Source organism: Telmatherina bonti (assembly GCF_933228915.1).
Source record: "Telmatherina bonti genome assembly, chromosome: 8".
Taxonomy (NCBI): domain Eukaryota; kingdom Metazoa; phylum Chordata; class Actinopteri; order Atheriniformes; family Telmatherinidae; genus Telmatherina; species Telmatherina bonti.
The window spans coordinates 27,434,878-27,456,678 of NC_136626.1; the positions used below are offsets into that span (position 1 = coordinate 27,434,878).

Sequence of the window (21,801 nt, forward strand, 5' to 3'; positions counted from 1 at the left end):
AAGACTAAACATTAATCATTAACCCAAAGACCTCTGCCACCATTAGATACATTAAACCACTGCTTTTTTTTTTTAGTCTTTTCAAACATGTTTTATTGAGTGAAAAAAGTTAAAAACCATGTGTCTCTTTATGACTCGCATACTCACATACCAAATAGGTAATAAGTAATTCAGCAGTAAGTTGCACCAGCTGGTTGCTGGTAATTGCATATCTGGTCTCTTTTATTATGTTCTCCGAGGAAGAAACCAAAAGAGAGCACAATAATGAACACACACACACACAGAGTGTAATTACTTCTTGTGGAGATAAGAAATACGTGTATTAATGGGTGACTGAGTGTTTTCATACCTCGCGCAGGGGCTCATTAAGCTCCTCCAGGATGCTTTCCTCATCAAACATCTTGCCCTGGTATCTGTGCTCATAGTAGTCATGGATTTTCTGTCGGAAGTCGGCCGGCAGTTTATGGAACGACATGTACTGCTCCACTTGTTTGTACTGGAAGATGAAGAGCGGCGTGAGAGATGGGGTTGAGCCAAACAGAAACATTAATAATACAAACAGAACACAGCAAGTGCTTTGTTAACCGAGGCTGTTTGAGAAGTTTATCTGACTTTGAAGGGTTGCCGCTCTTTGCTACTTAATTAAAATGTCCATTTCTCAGATAGGAACCAGCGCTGCAAATGCTCAAGCTCTTTGAGGTGGGCACGTCTGCTCACATGATGCTCCTGTGACACATTTCTGACTTGCGGCTGTTGGGGCAAAAAAAAACAAAAAAAAAAACTGTGAAGCTGCTGAAGAAATGTGACAGTGCTGCAAAGCCCATGAGGATTCATCACGCTCTGCTGTTTTAAAGAAGAAACACACCACAGTTTTATGTGAGAACTCAGTCGCTCCTTCCCTCAAACTGTTATCATTAACGACGTCGTTTTTACAGGATAAATCCACCAAACATGTGATCCAGTTCTAAATGAGGAAGACCAGTCTTCTCTAATGTCTCCTTTTTAACTCCTCTATGATCCAAGAAGACGTAGGTTAATAATTAAATGGAAGCAGTGGGCATTTGTGTACTTAGGTTTCTATTCAGAGAAAGATATTTGTTATTTATGTTGTAAGTGATGAATATGTAACCAGCAGAAAGAAAAAGGAGTGCAGAAATCAGTTCCAGCACGTTGTGTTTGCTCTGGCAGGTCAAATCGAACCCAAGAGACTTGCATCATCGCAGCCTGCTATCTACATCAAATGCATCTAGAATGTCCACTTCTCTTAATGCAACCTATTACATTTCATGCCTGGATTCTCTTTGGAAGCAGCAGCTCCTGGTTTTTATACTGTACGATAAAAATGGCATGGAGGCAGTAATCATGTTATTACTTCATGTTTGCGCAGCACAAATGTTTCTTCAGTTTGTTTTGTTTATTGTTTTATACGTCACTACCGTCCTGTAAGTGCAAAGCCATTGATTGTGTGTGCCACACACACACACACACACACACACACACACACACACCACAGCACTGAGGCCATGAGAAGTGGTAACATGGTTCAGAGCCATAGTTCAAAAGATAAACCCTGAAAAAAGGGAGAGATGGCAACTGCTTGATGTCAGCAGATTCATCAGCAGGAAAAGATTCAGTTGCTATAACCACACACACACACACACACACACACTCAACTAAAGTTAGGATTCCCAGTCTTGAATTAAAATTCTTGCATGTTGAAATTGGATCATGATAATTGAGAATTATGTGACCGAATCAAGAAAATCTGCTTTAAAATGACGATCAATACAGGGCAACAAGTACAACAACTCCACATGGGGCCTGTTGGAGTTGGAGTTGTTTTAAACGTTACATAAGGCGTCCCTCCCTCCCAAGCCTGTGTGTTTATGTGTGTAAAGCAGTGTGAGTCATCGCCCTGTGGAAAAAAACTGTCAGTCAGAGGAAAAACACATTTCAAGCAGCGGGGTGAGGGAGAGCCTTCCCTGTCCAAACTAACAGCAGGATTTAAAGGCTGCCCTGTGTAGGACAGACGAGGTTGAGGGGGTAGGTCGGGTGTTTGCATGTGTGTGTGCATGTGTGTGGAGGGTGGGGCGCCAGCAATGACCTTGCTTGTCACAAGCAATGCCACATGAATTGGTTGGGATCACTGACTGTCCAGGAAATTACATTTTGTCATACTGTAAGGTGACATATGGCTTAGAGAATCAAATGGAGGCTTGACCCTGGTGGTGCAGGTGACACAGCAAATCACAATAACCTCAATACGGCACAGACCACCTGTCATTCAATGTGTCTCTCTGGTGTGCAGGAAGAAGTTCTTCTCATGATGAAAAGTGAAGGTAAAGTGTTTTACTTATAAGGACACATGATCAAATCCAGAGATCTTACTGTAATCAGTAAGACCAGTGTGATGTATTTGTTACACACAGTTTTGGAGACATTTTGCATCACTATATGGTAAAAACTTTCTTCCAAATCCTGCTGAACACAATCTGACACTTGTCTTCTTCTTTTAAAACACACAGCAGATTTCATTATAAAAATTTTGACATAACCTGTGGTGATAAATGATAAATAATCCCCCATTTTTTTGTGACATTTTGTTCAAGGGCCTGATAACTTCTCTTACCATTTTTTTCACGAGTCGGACTATAAAGGGTTAATTCTTCCATTTCTGTTTTGACAGCATTCCTTTTTTTTTTTTTTCTTTTTCTTATTTTACCATCGAATTCCCCCTTTCTCCCAGTACGGTTCCACTTCCACTGTGGGAAAACGCCGGTAGCTCCAACTAAAAAAATCCTGGCATTAAATATATATTTTTAATTTATTTTTATTTTCATTTTATATATATAAATATATATATATATATATATATATATATATATATATATATATATATATATATATATATATATATATATATATATATATATATATATATAAATATATATTTATACTTATATATATATATATATATATATATATAAATATATATATTTATACTTATATATATATATATATATATATATTTATATTTATATATATATATTTATATATAATATATATATATATATATATATATTTATATTTATATATATATATTTATATATAATATATATATATATATATATATATATATTTATAATATAAATATATATATATTTATATATAATTATATATATATATATATATATATTTATATATATAATATATATATATAATATATATATATATAAATATATATATGTATATATATATATATATGTATATATATATATATGTATATATATATATATATATATATATATATATATATATATATATATATATATATATATTTTTTTTTTTTTTTTTTTTTTTTTTTTAAATTTATTTTTTCATAATCTTTGTTCCCTAATTTTATGACATATTTTAATCCCCATTGTTCTAATTATTGTTTTACAGAATTATTGACCAGGTTATTTTATCTTCTGTGTCTATATTTTATCTTTTTAACCTTTTGGTTCCAGTGTTTCTTCTTCCTCATGGGGATCCTCCGTGTCAGGGGCTGCACCTGTTTTTCCTGCAGGGTCCCTGTTGTGGGAGTCATCCTGGTGGGGGTTTGGCAGGGGTTCTACACTGCAGCCATATGGCTGGGGTGTGGACCCCAGCCTACCTTAGCCAGGGTGTTCCCTGTGGCTGCGTCTCTGTTGGTCATTCCTGGGGCGGGTCCTGACATGGACGGATTCCCCAGATGTCGTTTCCTCACAGCAGTGTCAAGCCAGATATAGAAACAGAATCCTGAAGTTATTAGTTTTTATTTAGGCATTAATGGCAGGGGAAGGGTTGGGTTGTGTGTGTGTGCGTGTGTGTGTTTTTAAGTGTGAAACTGTTTTTATTTTTATGTTGTTAAGCTTTTGATATGCTTTTGTATGAAAAGTGCTATACAAATAAAGTTTGATTTAACTGGATTTGATTATAAATTAATAGCTTTTAAATAGTAAATGGACTTGTACTTCTATAGCGCTTTTCTAGTCATACAGACCACTTGAAGCGCTTTACACTACTTGTCACATTCACCCATTCACACAGACACACTCATTCAACACACTCATACCCCAATAGGCACATCAGGGGGCAGTTTGGGGTTCAGTGTCTTGCCCTAGGACACTTCGGCATTTCAGGGGAAGCCTGGAATCGATCCCCCAATTTACCAGTAGAAGGACAACTGCTCTTCCGCCTGAGCTACAGCTGCCCCTTCCTATGTATCTCACCTGCTTTTAATTTATGAGTCTTCACGGACCCTGAGGTCCTCTGGTATTGGCCATTTGGTTGCTCATAAGGTCAGAACTAAAACCTATACAGCAAGGCCTCTTTCTGTTATTACGGCCCTTGGCTGAGGAACAGTCTGCCAGAGAAGCTCAGGGCTGCAGAGACTGTTGCTGTTTTTAAAAGGAGGCTCAAGAGCCACATTTTTAGCCAAGCTTTTAACTGAATGTTACTTCATATTAATTTATTTTACATCATTTAATTAGTTTTATTAGTGTTTTCCTTTTCCTTATGGTAATCCTCCATGCTGGGGGCTTTGCCTGCTCAGGTTTGGGATTATTGCTTCAATGATCACCCCTGTGTGGGTGGCAGGGGGTCCTGTGTGTGAAAGAGAATATAACGAGTGTGTTATTAAATTGCTATGTTATCTGTTTTGGTGTGTGGTGACTTGTTTTATTTAATATGAATGAATTCGTTTTTTCATCTAAAACACTTTGTGTTGCCTTTGGCACAGAAAGTAAATAAAGTTTCATTTAACCCCTAATATTATCATGGGACCATCTGTTTGGGAAAGACTGCCTAAAGATACATCTTTCCTTTAAAGTTCCAAAATCCAAGAAACTGGGAGTAAGTGTGGTTGGATGGAAGGGATAATATGCAATACTTGTAGTTAAATCAAATGTTCAAGACCAACTTATAAAGACTGTTGGTTCATTTCTGGCTTATATTTATTAAACATAACACTCTTACTCTGTTTTAGCTAAAAAAAAAACAAAAAACATCAATATTTGGGCTACAATAATTCCTTTTAGAATATGAAAATGTTCTTTGTGGACATTGTGGTATTCCAGTATAATCTAAGTCGTTTTGGGATGCATGAGTGTAAAACTCCCCTGGGAACGCATGTGAGAGATCTCATGAAAAACTAAGTTTTTTTTTTCTCCAGCCAAGCTCTTTAATGTGTAACATCTCCCAAAAGCAAAAAAAAACATAATTCATTCTCTCTAGATTTCTAATTAATTCATTTAAGAGGGACTCCCAAAAAGTGTATCTACACTTTTAAAGCCATTAAAACTCACTTTATAGCCAACTCATTTTACTCCTTGTCTGCTAAAGCAATGAAACCCTAAGAGCATAGCTGCTGTGTCATAATAAGATAGATGATTATTTCACCTTTCTTGTAGCACACAGTTTCTCAAATGGGGATACGCGTACCCCTGGGGGTACTTCAAGGCATTCCAGGGGGTATGTTTAATGTCTTCTTTAAAACATTGTTAAATAAAATAATATGAATATATTATATAAATATATTTCAATAAATGTAAGTGTACATTCAGAAAGTGAATTTACATTTAGATTTACACCATTTCATTCCTCCCAAAGTCCCACATCCGAGGTGAACTCCACCCGTTACGAGCCACATCATATCCGTCAGTCACTGTCGCCTTGACAACGCAAACAATGGAGAGGTTGAAGCGTAGTAGAGATGTGCCAAACAGTTGCCATTGTTTTGCACGGTTAAAGTTTAATAAACCAAACACAATTGACTAAATGCTGTATTTCATGTGTTTTCTTGACCATAAACACTTGGGGCTGCACAGTGGCACAGTGGTTAGCACTGTGGCCTCACAGCAAGAAGGTCACTGGTTTGATCCTTGGCTGGGGAGGGGTTTGGTCAGTGGCCTTTCTGTGTGAAGTCTGCATGTTCTCCCTGTGTATGCGTGGGTTCTCTCCGGGTACTCTGGCTTCCTCCCACCATCCAAAGACATGCATGTTAGGTCAATTGGTTCCTCTAAATTGCCCCTAGGAGTAAGTGTGAGCATGAGTGGTTGTTCATCTCTGTGTGGCCCTGCGATGGACTGGCAAGCTGTCCAGGGTGTACCCTGCCTGTCGCCCAAAGCCAGGTGGGATAGGCTCCAGCTTCCCCACAACCCTGAACTGGATTAAGCAGTTCAATGAATGAATGAATTGACTAAATGCTGTATTTCATGTGTTTTCTTAACCAAAAATACTTTGCAGTGTTTAGGGGGTACTTTGCGGAAAGAATATTTTACAAGGGGTACTGAGTTGCAAAAAGATTGTGGCAGATGCCAGCAAATGTACTGAACTCTGTAACACTTTTGTTCCCAAAGTTTTGATATTTTAAGTTACGTGTGTCCATGAGTTGGACCTCAGTGGTTAGTCTGCATGGTTGCCATGGTGGCAGTGTGATCCATAAACTCAGTGAAACTTGACAAAGTCCTCTGCTTTTGCCATGTGTCAGTAACGATAAAGATGAGGCCAACTTCCAGAGTGTCTGGCTCATTCAGTCAAGCATGGGGATAAACCAGGAGGCTCCTATTAAGTGTTTCCTGCCTCGGGATTCAGAGTGTGACAGTCTCAATTAAACTGGAATGACATCTCTGTCTCGCTCCCTCGGTGGCTGGTGTTTGGTGAAGAGGCTGAGCTCTATTGACTTTCTTCAGCATTAGACTCAGATTAGTGTCCGTGTCACTCATAGCCAGAGGGCTGAGAAAGAGACTTACATGACCTCATGTTAAAAATAAATGCTAATTACTCAACTATAGTATGTAGATGCTTATTGTGAGGACAATGATTAGAAGTGATACATTAGAATTACACACGAAGTGGTGAGAAGACAAACAGTAGAAAGGTGCGAGAGATGGCCAGTGTCAATTACTTGCATTCACTCTCGGTAACCTTTTAAAAAAAACCTTTAAAATCTGTCAGCAAGTCAATATTTGCAGCTTAAGACACATCTATTTGGAAAGTTTACCATTAAACACCCCAAGTGTAAAAAGAAATTGTGAATCTTTTTTTTATTTTTTATTTGTGGCTTTTGAGTCTCAGCAAAAAGCAGATATGTCCGTACGACGTTGAGCTCATTGGATGAAACTTACTAATAATGCAGCATCATCTTATGAAACTTCCTGTTCTCTGGTAAAACTAATAAATGCATTACATTTGTAAAATTAAATCTGTCCCTCTCCATCTGCGGGCTTAATGGAAGGCTGGAGTAGCAAAGAGGCTTTTTTCTTCTTTCTTTTTTTATCGGACATAAAACCCCTAGTTGGTGGATTGCAAGCATGATGCATGGCTGTCACTGTAAGCTGCCACAGAAGGAAAGGAGAAATTGAATTGGCGCTCTTATTAATGGACCATGTTTTGAGCATCATGGATAAGGATGTAATAAATCTTAGATCTGTGTGTCTGTGAGGTCCTGAGACGTCAGAGTCCGTTAGCTTACTGGCTGTCCAGCGCAGTGACACATTATAAACTGCTTGGCCAGGACGTGTGTCTGTTGATGATGTTAAAATGGCATCGGATAAAATTAAGAGTTGACCTTGTGTCATATGGATTGTGTGATTCAAGTTTAAACCTTGTAATTAAAACAGTAAGTAAACAGCAAAAAGTGAGTCTGAATGGACTGGAAGTTAGCGAGATAGTAATGTAATTTATGCTTCTCAAAAGAATAAAATATCTTTTTGGTTCTGCAACAAAGTCAGACTTTGTACTTATAAAGTCAGAACATCCCCACAACTGTAAGCTCAAAGTACACCATGGCTGCTTTCTGCATTAAAAAAAGTGATGAAAGTTGCAGAAATGAAATGTTAAAATAATAGTTATGTGTGTTTATGTCTCATTAAAGTCAGTCAGACTTTTTTTTGCATTTATCAGTGCATATTTTATGTGTAATAAAAAGTTATGTTTAACGAGTATTTTTGACAGAAGGTGGCCTTATCGGTGAGCAAATCTTACTAGGTTTTTTTTTCCACTTGTAACTGGACCACTGTGAACTCAGGTGTGACGTAATTTGCAGTTACCTGGAACGCAGCATGAGACTGCTGTGAAAACCCAGCAGGCCCGCTTACCATTTCACAGTTCACTGAAATCTCACAGCATGCATGCCCCCCACCCCCCACATGGTCTCCAACTTTAAAAAAAAAGTCCTCTGGAACATGAAGGTGTCAGGATTTATAAATACACAGTAATGGCAATATTAAAAATGCATTGAATATATAGAAAATGAAAACAATTAATTTTCATATGTTGACAAATGTTTGTGTTTTAAAGGAGTTTAACTGAGGGTTGCACACTGCCAGCAGTCTTTATTTCAGTATTTTGAGATCACAGAGTTGATTTTTATGTGATACCAAGGTCACCAAGTCATTTGGAAAATGAGTGTCTTGCACCCAATTTACCTGGTACCAGCAGTAAATGGTCAGAATCTATATTAGTAAGTTATAACATGCACAATATCTGTTTGCTTTTTTTTTCACTTTAAAAACATGTCCCTAGAAAAACTGTGGTTTTTCTTGAGCAAATAAGATAGGTAGCTGTTAATCTTGAAATACTGCTTTTAGCTTCTGTAATCTTGTGTTCACAGACACAAATAAAGTTTTTTATTATTATTATTATTATAGGCAATCTGAAACATCTGAAGCAGAAAGCAGAAAATGCATGTAATTCTCCTAATTTCACAGAGGTGCCTTGCTAAGTTTATACATTCACTTTTGAATGAGTAGATTTTCCAACAAACAAAGTTTGATAGCCAGATGTTTGGTTATGATTCTGCACACACATCAGTTTCTTCAGTATGAACAGTTCAGTTGAGGTTCAGGTTCTTGACATGGACATTTATCTCTTTAAAGCTTGTCACAAGTAAAATTAAGGAGAAAATACTCATATTTCAAATATTTATTAGGCTCTTTAACAAACGGTGAAAAAAAAAAACAAACAAAAAAAAAAAAAAACAAACAAAAAAACGTTTTTGTAGTTGCGAAATGCTAAATTATTACCTCCGCAAAGTAGGTTATGTTTTCGTCAGTGTTTGTTTGTCTGTCTTTTAGCAACCTTACTCAAAAAGTTATGGATGGATTTTGATGAAATCTTGGGGATATGTTGGAGGTGTCACGAGGAACAAATAATGAAATTTTTGGTGGAGATCTGAAAGAGATCCTGGATTCTGGTTTTTAAATAAAAACTACAAAGCAGACGCCGCGCCACTGACTACCACATCATTGTATGCAGTGGGCGTGTGCGTAATGTGCGTAACTTTGGCTATGATTGGCCAATCAGTATGACTGACCCCTCTTTCTAATTGTGTGATATGGTAGAATAACGCTGATGTCATCATGTTTACATAAATGTGACCAATCACCATCAACAAAGCAGGAAATGTTTGTGACGTTGAATGACTGTCACCTGTTGTCGTCCAATCAAACTGATGTTACCGGGCACAAAATTGTGATTTTGTCCGCCTAACTGCTCCCAAAGCACAGTGGGAAACGTAGTTGCTTTACTGAATGCAGTTTTATGTCAGTGGATTAAAGATTTGGAGGCAAAACAGCAAAGGTAAGACAGAATATGTGTTTTTTTAAACGTAATGCATAAATTCAGCCATCTTTTGACTCTGGTAGAGTGAATCTTGGTCATAGCGACATTAAACTGGTATGTGTGGAATCTGTGGGATGTGTGCTTTCAGTAGAGGTGCTGTTTGTTTCTATGCCGCTTGGTGGACATGAGGGTCCAATATTTTGTTTACGTATGTCTGCGTACTTTCTTTACTTGGTCTTTTAATTACCACCGCCAAGGAGGTTATGTTTTCGCCGGAGTTTGTTTGTTTGCTTGTCTGTTAGCAACATTACTCAAAAAGTTATTGATGGATTTCGATTTAATTTTCAGGATATGTTGGGGGTCTCACAAGGAACAAAGGATTGCATTTTGGTGGAAATCCGGAAGAGATCCTGGATTCTGGATCACTTTGAAGTTATGTTGGGTGTTAGTCCCAATATGCTTGGCGGAGGTCTGCGCTCTCCAAATGCCTTTCTACTTGTAGTATAGAATTTATCCACCAGGGGGCAGAAAACAAGTGTCGGATTGTGTACAATATCAGTTTTGATGCAAAAGGTCCCAGAAACTATCAGTAAAAGATTAAAAACAAACATTTTCTTTACCTTAAGAGGCTGCTGTTCTGCTTATTCAGTGTATTTTGTATAAGTATGTACTGTGAATCACAATTTGATTGTTAGTGTAGGATGTGATAGATGAGCCCACCTGCACCCTCTTTTTATTTATTTTCAATCATTCTGGTAAAATACAATTCAGCCTCAATTTTTCCAGGTTTTCATTCAGACATTTTCATTTAAGTACCATCTCTCTGATATTCAGATATCAATGCAGAAAGCATTGACATCTGGATTGTAGCCTGGATGTTGTGAACAGGTTCTTCTGAAACACAAAGTGAACTGCTCGATGACTCATTTTAGATATCTTTTAGTAGTCCTCAAAGCTTTTTGGTGTTAGTTTTCTCATCAGTTGTAATCAACTTCAGATACTTCATGCCCTTAAACTGTCACACCAGTAAGGAAACAGACCACAGCAGCTTATCGGTCAGTTATCGAAATACGTGTATGAAAAAATAGCTGGAAGATTTCTTGTTAAACCACTCACATCGTATCATCATTACTGAACCTTTTATTAAAGCTAAAGGTTTACACCTCTATGATATTATGATAGTGGTACACACACTGTACTGGCTCCAAGATAAGAAATGATGTGGCACAAAGCTTAAAAAAAAACTGTATGAAACGACCCTGCTTTGTGTTCTGTATATCACAGGAGTATATCACATGTGTCCAGTTTTTGATGATTAAGTTAACTGATGAAATTTAGTGCAAGCCAAGCTTCAATGAAGAGTCTGTCAAGTCAACAGCTTGATGTGCCAAGTGCATCAGTGTTCACCACTAAAGACCCCAGGGGGTCACATGTCATTCCTCTCACAGCTATTTGGACATCACTGCTCCATGGCTCTTGAGGGGAAAGTAAAAGTGGGAGTACAGTTACATAATCGCTGATGCACGGTGTCCGTTAGCAGATGGTGCATTGCCCAGTAGTGTAAGAGCAACCAAAACCCTTTTCAGCCAAGTTTGTCATGACAACTTGCAACATGGTTTTAAAGCCTGCTTTACATCTTTTCATGTTACTCGCTTGTTTTTGGTTCCACAGTCCGTCTCCCATCAGAGCATTGTTGTAAACTAAATTACAACTAAATATTAATTAATGATTGTCCACAATACATTTTGAATTGGGTTGTACTTGCCTCTGTTATCATGCGAGTTTAATTATCTGTTCATAACACGTCCATCCATCCATCCAGTTTGGTTGTAGGGGCATTAGCTTAAGCAGAGAAGGCCAGAATTCCCTCTCTATGGCCACTTCTCCCAGCTCATCCTACCTTTGACATATAAATCCTACTTATTAAAAGCCATAACAAAATCAGCGTAGCCTGGTCTTACCATGGTTCTCCTCTTGGTGTGATGTGTCAAATCAGGAGGCATTCTCACCAAATGTCCAGGCCAATTACGTTTAGCAACGATTGTAATTTAAGCACCCATCTCTAACAAGGTCCATAGGTGAAAGTAGGTCCTTAGGTAGGTATGACTTAAGTCTTTTTTCTTGATGATAGATGCAGAGCCAACATCGTTGCAAATGCTGGACCGATCCAACTGCCAATACCCCATAAAACAATAGTTTGTTTTTTCTTTGTTTCTGTAGATATTCTGAATTATGTTTGTTAGCATCAAGGCCGTTAAATTTTGTGACCTTAAATGTAGAAAACACCATTACTCACATCAACCTGAGTAAGTTGTAATGTTTGCACCAGAACGTGCATGAAAACTGGCAACGAAGTTAGCAGAGACAACTAGCTAAAAGTAGTGAATGCTTTAAAGATAAGTAGGCCTAATAAAAGATGAGAACTGGAGAGGATCATTTAAGAATCAGAAAGTAAATCAATTTAAAGCACTAATTACATAATAGTGGCAATAAAACAGATGATTCAGTTAAAGCTAATAGTTGCATATAATAGGTGCAGCAGTCAACGAGGCTGTTGACTCAGTCTGACAGGGATATAAATAAAACTGAAAAGGTTAGGAATCACTGCTCACCAGTGCATCTCATTAACATTCCTCTTATAGTTACGGTTTCTATTTATATTCTTGTCCGCACATCTGCTGAACACAAGCAGCGAACCAGCACATTTCGACTCAGATGAAGCAGAAGAGTTCCAGCAAGGACAGCCCGACTCAAACCTGCAGCTAACAGCCACCTCTGTCTTTACTCGTGTAAACAGAAGATGCTAAGTGCTGTAGCTATTTTGACATTTCTGTCTTAACACAGATGTTATGCTAACAGTTTACTCTGCATTAAGTCAACGCAAGCCCATTCTGTTGCTAACATTTAGACTATCACAAGCAAATGGTGTGTTTTGGCAGTGAGGCCAGTTCCAACCCATAGCTCAATTTCCAGTCTGGTGGCGGAAGTTGTTTGTGGACCTCAGTGCACGGCTCAGTGCAGTGGGTAATGATGAACAAACAGTCATCATGCGCTGGGGATCAGTGGGATGCTGGATAAGTTTTCTCGGTTTAGCCTCGCAGCAGGATATTGTATCTCTGTTCATTATTTCACTGTTGTGCATCACAGAAGGATGGAAAACAAGACAGATGACAGGAAGTGGTTGCTGCAAACATCACAGCGCTGTTACAGCGACATGTAACTGACATAAAACAGACTCCAGGATGGAGCAAGCAACACCCCCCGCCACCCCCTCCCACCATGCTTTATATTTCCTTTCAATGTTTCTCCCGAGTCTCTATTAAAAGCAAAACTGTGCCCACTGCAGAGAGACTTCCTAGACTTACAGAAAATATGTCAAAGAGCTCAAGTGGAAACCAATTACAGCACAATTGTGTGGCAGCTTTTCTGTCCTAGGTTCAAACAATGACGCTAAAGAAGAGCTTTAAGAAAAGTTGAAATGATGTGAAGTCTGTTGAAGCAAAAATCTCAGAGGTTCTGCAAAAGTAGAGGAACCTTCTGCAGCAACGTAAAGCGAAGTACCCCCCCCACAAAAAAAACAAAAATGGGTTTGTGATTTGCCTGCTAACGGACACAAACTGTCTGAATCACAACAAAATCTCCTTTGCAGAGATGAAAGGCACAACACAGATCACAAAGTTTAACAGCAAGATTTGACCAAATATAGTTGAGAAAATTCACTACAAGAAAGTAGCAGGGCAAAGGATGAAGTAATGAAATACAAATGAGAGAAGAATAAAAACACAATGAGGATGAAAAGTAGAGGATGTGATCAAAAGAAAAGAAACTTTAGAGAGTGAAAATAGATTTGAAAAATGCATGAGGAAGCATTGCAAGGTTAACAGTTGGCAAGATCAAAAAGTAATTGTGTACAATGCACATTTTTAGAGGTGGATTAGAAAGATGGTGCTCAGATTCCTTTCAGAAGGAAAGGTCTCCGACTGAAAGGCAGAAGTTCCCAGCAAAGGCTTCAGGTTCTCCTTATATTTTTATTAAAAAAATATCTCCTATATGGAGATAATATCTCCTATAATATCTCTGATAATATCTCCTATAATATCCTTTAATATCCTATAATATCTCCTATAATATCTCTGATAATATCTCCTATAATATCCTATAATATCTCTGATCATATCTCCTATAATATCCTATAATATCTCCTATATATCTCCTATAAAAATATTCCTTATAGGAGACATTTTGATTAGAAATGTCTCTTTTTGTTAAGTTTCAATGAAACGGATGTTGACTTCAGCCAACACCAGGAAGGTGAAGATGAAGCCTGTGTTATGTTTATACAGTACAGAGTTCAGTTTGCTGTATGATTATATATGATGTACTCCAGATCCACTGACAGTTTGTCCATGCCCTGCTGTATTTACAGTGACATGCTTTTCAATCTGGTACATACTGAACACAAAGCAGATTCATTTCAACTGAAAGGCCACTGCTGTCACGTGACTGTCAGTCTTTACATAAAACCATGGAAGCATCACACAACCCCCCCCCACCCCCAATCTACCAACCAAAGGAAAGGCAGTAAAGAGAACCAGGTCATTACTATGCAGGAATAGTAAAATGTAAACATCCTCTCCTCTTAACATTGGCCAGGAGCTTAAACCAAACATCCAAGCAGGAGTAATTACTCTGATGTGTGCCTTCATGCAGGTATACAACGGGAAACGTCTCCACATCACCCAGGATCTAAGGAATCTAACAAGCCACAGATCACCGACGACAACATGGAGTTATAAAGCAGGAGCATGTTCCCCTCCCTGGCCATCAGACAGGAGAGCTTTGATCCGCTGTTGTACAAAGACAGCAGACGTGCCAGGGCTCAGCGAGCTGTAGTCATGAATATCGAACCAATGGAGCAGATGCTGTTCCTGTCAAAGAGTGTTTGGATCAAATGTGTTATTCCTTCCCTGTTTATATGCAATGAATCCACATTATATTCTTATTGTCAGGTTGTTTATTTTTGTTTAACCAGTTTTACCAGTGAAACTCTGACAATGAGACATCTCTGTTTGCTATCCGAGCTAGCAAGATGGTGCTAATCCTTTTCTTTAATAAAGTTTATCTGCGATGGGCTGGCGTCCTGTCCAGGGCGTACCCTGCCTCTCACCATACGGCTGGGATAGGCTCCAGCTCCCCCGCGACCCTTAATCTGACAAAGCGCTACGGATAATGAATAAATGAATAATAAAGTTTATTGCTTTTATGGATTTATCACAACTCTTTCCTCATAAAAACAGCTGCTGCTGGAAAAAATAAGTGCCATGCACATCAGGAAACTGCAGGCAGGAAAACAAAAAGTGAAAGGAAAATACTGAAAAATGACAGTTTGATGGGTTTTTATTTTTCTACAAAAAGAAATATTATTGTATGTCTCATTATGTTCTTGCTGTCTAATTGTTAAACGTGCACGATTGTTGCAGGGTGTTCTGGCCCCAGGCCAAATCGATGTGTTTTATTATTGTGTGTTCAGATTACGAGTGTGATCACAGACTGGTGATTTGCCATTCTGGCTGCGTTGGTTCGGTATGAGGAGCTTCATGGCTTGCCTATCCTCCCTTGCTCTACCAGTTGGAGTCTTCAAGCTTCTGTTCACCAATCCCCGTGGCTCCTCGTCTATTTAACTTTACTGCTAACTGTTTCTGAGCAGCTTTACATGCGTGGTTTGGGCTTTTGAAAGTTTTGCTGTTGTGTAATGTGATCACTAGTTCTCGAGTTAAATGGGTTTTACGATGTTGTGTGGAAACCTTTAGGAAAGCTTCCACTGTTTGTGTCAACCCTCAGAGCCCTGTACCTACATTTCTGGCCTCTGCCTACAATCTGCAGACTCATAATGAAATGAGTATTTTTCTAAAACCAGAAGGTCTAGTTTAATACTTCTGGAGTCATATTAAAGGGAACACTTCGGAGATTTGTTAAAATTTCTGACAAACAAACATGTTGAAGGATAAATTAATATGAATATCCTTTTGGAATGATGCTGTAGCGGTAAACATCTAACATGTGGGCAGTTTGGTCATCTCTTATCATGTTTAATTGTTCTCCAGACTTCTATAATTGTTCTCCAGACAGTATATAAGGCAGAAGAACAAAGCATGAACCAGATCCTTACCTTTTCCTGGTACTGGCGCCTGGATGAGTCCAGAGACTGGATAAGTGCGGTTGCGTGGCCAATAAACATGGCATAGCAGGTGGCTCCTACGATCATACTGAGCATGGTCAGCCAGATGTCCGACATGCTCTCTGGGGCTTGTCTGCCATATCCAATGCACAGCATGTGGCTCATAGCCTTAAAGAGGGCAAAGGAGTAGAGCTCACTCCATGAGTCGTTCTGCAGGGGAAGATAGAAGAATGACAGAACAGAATATAAAGGGGTTAGAAATAAAGAGAAAAATGGAAACTCAAGGTCTCCTTGATTAGTTTGTTAGTTTTTTTTATTGTATGTTTCATATTAGAATTATTATCTGATTAATTAGAGCGAAAATATAGAAGTGAAATTAAGGACTGAGAAGTCTTAAGATCAAGTCTGCAACCCTGTGTCTGCTGAGTGTTTAAGGTTTAGTGGAGGTACTAATCATCATCACCGAGCAGCCTCACCCTGTCTTGGCCGAGCAGAAGGAGAAGAGGAAAAGGAGAGCAGTTAATGAGGAGCCTGTACATCTGCCTGCTTCACTCTGCCTTTGATTGGTGCTCGCATACTCAGTCAAGCCTAATTCTCCCATGTTGGATTCATTAGAAAGCTCTCCACAGGCACAACCGCACCTCGTGTCCCCTCCTTGAAACAGCTGTGGGTAACATCCTGCCACAGTGTGCTACTGTGCCTGTGCACATGAGCGTTACCTCCAAAACCCCTCATTCCTCTCAGAGTGATTACGTCGACTCTTTACTGATTTGTATTTTTTCCAGGATTATTTGCATTTAATTTGACATGCAAATGCGGTGAGGAGGGTTACCATCAGATGTTTGGAAATGAATGTTTAGGAAAGCGATTTGGGGCACTGCAAAGAACGGGTATGAGGCTTCACAGGCGCTTAGTTTCAAGCACCAGAATAACCAGAAACTCAGTCGTGCTGTCACTCTCTGTTAGCTTGGCTCCAACTTCAAGCGCTGCAAGACAAAGGTTGGTTTCAGTTTGGAGCCGTCAGCTGAATTAGTTGTTTGGATGGGTTTTAGGAGAGAAGCTGGATTTTTATTTGCATCGTTTAAGACACAAAAAGTCTAAACATTTGAGATAGTAAGAACTATCATCATATCTCCTATTGCTATTGCAATGCTGTCCTCGCCTTAGTATCATCATGACTCTGAAGCCACCAATAACTATATTAAATGTGGAGCTACTGTCAGGATTGTGGAAATTTAAGCACACACAGACAGATGTAGAATATTTCAGTGGGCGTTACTTCACTGGGATCTGTAGTGGACCACACAAAGAAAACTACAGCTGCAGTCAAAAGACTACTGCTGAGTAGATGCTGATCATAAAACCAAGAGTTGTAGGCTACCCAGCTTGTCTGTGGGGGATAAAACGGCCATCCACCACAGTTGCGTGATGTTATGACGTCTATAAGATGTGATTACAGTAAATCTCTGTTGCATGCCAGCGCATTTTTTTTCCCCATTTACTGTCTGCACACATACAGGAGGTGACAGTATAATTCATCTACAGGTCGAAGACGTATTACCCTCAGAGTCGGCCTTCGCGGCTGTGAAAGCCAACGGGAATAAATCAGCTCACTTCCCCCCTCGTTTTCTGAGAAACGTGATGTTGACGTCAAGGCCTGTGTTGCTGGAAAGTCTCTGCTTTCTACCACGATTTTCAGAGAAACGCATGACATGCATCATGCAGCATTGTTTGTCCGAGCTTTTCTACTGGAACTCACAGCTGCAGAGATTACATGTACTTTCCCTGACTAGAGCATTTTGGTGGCATTTTAAACATTTTTATGGCTGTTTAGCAATTTTGCTTTAGAGTTATGCTCAGTTTCAAAGGATAAAAGCTTCACATTTTGGCAAAAACACCCCGAACAGGAAAACCCTGTGGGAAAGAGATAACACACTCTGATCATGTGCTGAATTTTGAGGTAATAGCTGATTAGAAGTGACTCAGTGCACAGCTGTCTCTTACTATTGGAAATTACAAGCTTCATAGTAACACAATAAACTAATTCTACAGAGATACCACCCTATGTGAAGGTAGAGGGGAGGGCAGAGGAAACAAATGAAATTAGCTCTTGTGTTCATTTTATTTGCTATCGTTCTTCACTGAGCTGCACAGATGATAGCTAATTGTACATAATACATTTAGGGAAGAACACAAGGGGAGTTTGGGACATCGGTGATGCATGATGGCGTAATTATAGAAGAGTGAGCGTACGTGCGTGCTAGCACACCGGCAGGTTTACATTATGTGTGTGTGTCTGTGAGCGTACGTGTCCCATGATGTGTGTGTGTGTGTGTGTGTGTGTGTGTCATCTTGAATGTCTGTAAACCAGCGCAGAGCCCCTCTCTGAAAGCCTTGTTTGATGAACCGCAAATGGACAAACATTTTCAATTTTAACATGTAAACTTGCATTAAAAAAAAGATGAGAGCTGTGTTGTATTTATTTCAAAACAGCAGATTCCTATTAGTATTTTTTGTTCAAACTAAAAGCTGCAAGATCACGTGGCATTTGCTGAAATGACCTAATGTCATTAAAAACTGTGACTAGAAAGTTTAATTTTACTCTGATTCAGATTCCTTAGTTCCAACTTCTCCGTGTAGCTTTGAGTGTGTAAGTTAAGTAAGTAACTAGATGATTTTGCATTATGGCTGTTGTATTTACAAATTTACCATAAGGGCACAAATATATTGGTTACTTGAAATATTTAATCTTATTACTATACTTAGGTAAATAACCTGCAGTGAAAGAAAATAATAATCTATTTGAGCAACAATTTTTTCGACTTCTCCTGGAAAATTGAATAATGAAATGAGCAAACATTTTTCCAACCATAAAGTTTATTTAAGTACTTTCTGAATCATCAGTTAATATATTAGTAATGCGTTACTGGTGAAGAAGAAGAGAAGATGAAACACATGAATGAAAACATTTCAGACGTGCCTAAAGAAAAAAATCTAACTTTCAGAGTGGGCATTTAAAATCTCTTTGGAATGATGCAGCTGTAGCTGTAAAGCTCTATGAAATCATAATACAGTGTGTGAACATTATTCCTGCAAAGACCATCTTTTATCAGGGAAAAGGGATTAAAGTTGGAGATATTTTAGAACAGACAGTTCAGGTGAAGTCTCCAAAATGACCTTTTTAGCACATTTTGGTCATCCGCTTACAGCAGGCGTGCCCAAAGCCGGTCCTCGAGGGCCGCTGCCCTGCAGGTTTTCGATGTATCTCTGATCCAACACACCTGGCTTCCATTAAATTGATTCAACAGCCAATAAAGTTCTGCACAATGACTGATTAGTTTGAGTCAGGTGTTGGAGCAGGGATACATGGAAAACTGCAGGACTGTGACCTCCGAGGACCGGAGCTGGGCACCCCTGGCTTACAGCCTGCCCTAATTGGGGGACATCTGGCTTTAAAGGCAGCAAAAGAAGGAACCTACATGTGGCACAGACCTGAAACTAAAACATATTTTCTCAGCTTTCTGTCTTTCTGACATGAGGTCAAAGGTTACAGGATGGTTTGACAGAATATTGAAGGGTGAAACAAAATCCAGGAAAAATATATTTAAAGTTTAATGCTTCTAAAGTCAGATTATCAAGATGGCATGTTGCAAAAAAATGAGGAATTTAACAGTCTGGGAAGGTGGAAAAATGGACATCCTGCCTCACAGTTACAGCTCTAGCATTCTAGCAAGAGATGGCTTACTCAGTCGCCATCTTCAACTTATTACGCTAGAGATTATCCCTGGTTATAGGTTACCGTCGAGAATGAAATAAATTGGTTTACTTGGCAAATGTTCTCCCAAAATCCAGTCAGTGGATGCACAAAAGACTGCTGATATTTTGGTCAGATAAGTGAGAAGTAGGACACAAAAGCATTGTGGTTTATTGCCTGGGAAACATATAATATCTGCAAAAAATCTGTTTACAGAACTATAAATGGTTTTTTATAAGAACTGGCTACAGACTTGCACAACAGCATTTCCTCAAGTCTCAAATCAGGGAAAAAAAATACAAGAAAACACTTCCAGCTTTAAAAGGCCTGGCAGCACATCAGCTTCCTCCATCATGAAACAGGAAGTTTCAGACCAGCAACAGGCTTCTTGCATCTGACCAAGAACAAAGCTTACAATAAATAAATAAATGGACAAGGCAAAGGTTGACATTATTAAATCCAGAGGTCTGAAATGCAGAACTTTACAGAAGAACTATCATGGAGGAAGTACAGCTCTACATGTACTTCCATTACTGCCCTGACAAAAATTATTCACCACCAACAGAAACATGACTGGAAATTTAAAAACTTTAAAGTGAAAATATCTCATTACACAAAAATTTAACTAACTGACCATCACCTTAGTTCAGACATACAAAATGTTATTCATATTTATCTGCTGCCAACATGACGTCTCCAATTCACGGCTGTCCATTCAGCTGTGCAAAAGCTAAAGAAACAGGTTCAGTCCAAACAGTGAGTCTATGTTTGCTGGAGGATCTGAGGCACTGGCCTGCTAACTGGGACCCAGCTGGTAATTAACTGCTGCAAACATGCAGTTGGTAAACTGTGGAAATCTGACTCAGGTTCAGCACAGCTATTCTACTGGTATAATGCCAAGAACTGGGCAGGCTAACTCTGTTGCACTAACGACAAGAGAAAAAAATGGTCTCATTTGAATTTCAAATCATGATGCGTTGGTCAACCCATTTAGTCCAGCAGCCTTCAGTTTTCACTGTCTGAGCTGCTTTTAACCTGACATGACAGCATATGACTACCTGTAAGCATGTCTCACATCATAATGGCTCTATTCACATTTTATAGGAGAATTTGAAGATGGGTACAAAAAACCTGATACTTCTCACCAAAAAATACACATTCTCTGCACAACTTGACAACTTTTCTTCTAAAAATGGGGCTGGTTGCACAGGGGCAATGTGTCCCACAAAGACTGCAGCTCCAATCAGCCTGTGAGGCTATTTTTTTTTTTCCATATAACTTGACCTAGCAAAATAAAAATAAGCTCAAATGAGAGCTTTTAATTTTCTGCAATATGCATTTGCTGTACAGTCTGCTTGACTTATTGTACTTTATTTGAAATATAGCTACTTTAAAGTTAATATAGTTCAATTTGGCTAAAAGCATCAAAGTTTAAAGTCAAATAGCAGTCAACAAAAGTAAAAAATAAATAAATAAATAAGTTGGGATGCGCCTATAATTCATTTAGATAAAGAAGCTGATGTCCACAGGACACAATGTTTCTGATTAATCTGACCGCAGAACACTTTTCCACTTTGCCTCAGACCACTTTAATCCACCTTTTATCTTTAGGTTAAGAATGATCCGAAGCTTTTTTTTTTTTTTTTTACCGCAGAGAAAACTCTTTAGATGTTGTTTTCTGAATGCAAAGTTTTGACTCTTTAAAAGATCCAAACATAAGAAAAAGAGAAACTTTATTTTTCATTCATATTTCCATGAAAGCGTTACATTATTCAGGTGCAAAGAAAGTGTTTGGGTCATTTTTGACACAGTTTTTAATATCAGTCACAGACTCTGATACATGATGTAAACACTCATTCACAGATGCACACATACACCTTGTCACACTCACCCCTCTGGACCCCCTCCAACCCATACATGAGTACTGTGAACTCCTACTATCTTTGGAATGGTAAAATCTACCTTATTACCCATCTAAATAAATCAAATAGTTTTTTTTAGATGTGTTGATGCAATCAAATCAAAATGAGCTCATTTTTACATAAAGTGGTAAAAAAAAAAAGTTTCAATAAACAATATATTGTTTTTGTTCTGTTGGTAGCAACACATGACAAATCATTACATTATTTATTTGCATTTTACATCCTAACTCTTTTTGGAATTGGGATTGTAAAGATAGTAAACATAAGACATTTCTTTTCAAAGTTGGGTTGTTTTCAGTCATTTTAAGGCATTTCTGAGGGCCCCTTCTATTTAAGTAAAGTTTTACAAACTACCAGGCTGC

At 38.5% G+C, this 21,801-nt stretch overlaps 1 protein-coding gene across 1 annotated transcript in view; it reads right to left on the minus strand.

Moving 5' to 3' along the window:
- The window catches only part of hcn2b (hyperpolarization activated cyclic nucleotide-gated potassium channel 2b), a gene marked incomplete at both ends in the record, with an annotated part of 44,512 nt that overhangs the window by 11,970 nt on the left and 10,741 nt on the right, over positions 1-21,801 (minus strand). The window contains 2 exons of the mRNA XM_079244815.1: positions 350-496; positions 15,755-15,973. Of these exons, the coding sequence (XP_079100941.1) occupies positions 350-496; positions 15,755-15,973 (366 nt within the window). The remainder of the gene's footprint in view (positions 1-349; positions 497-15,754; positions 15,974-21,801) is intronic.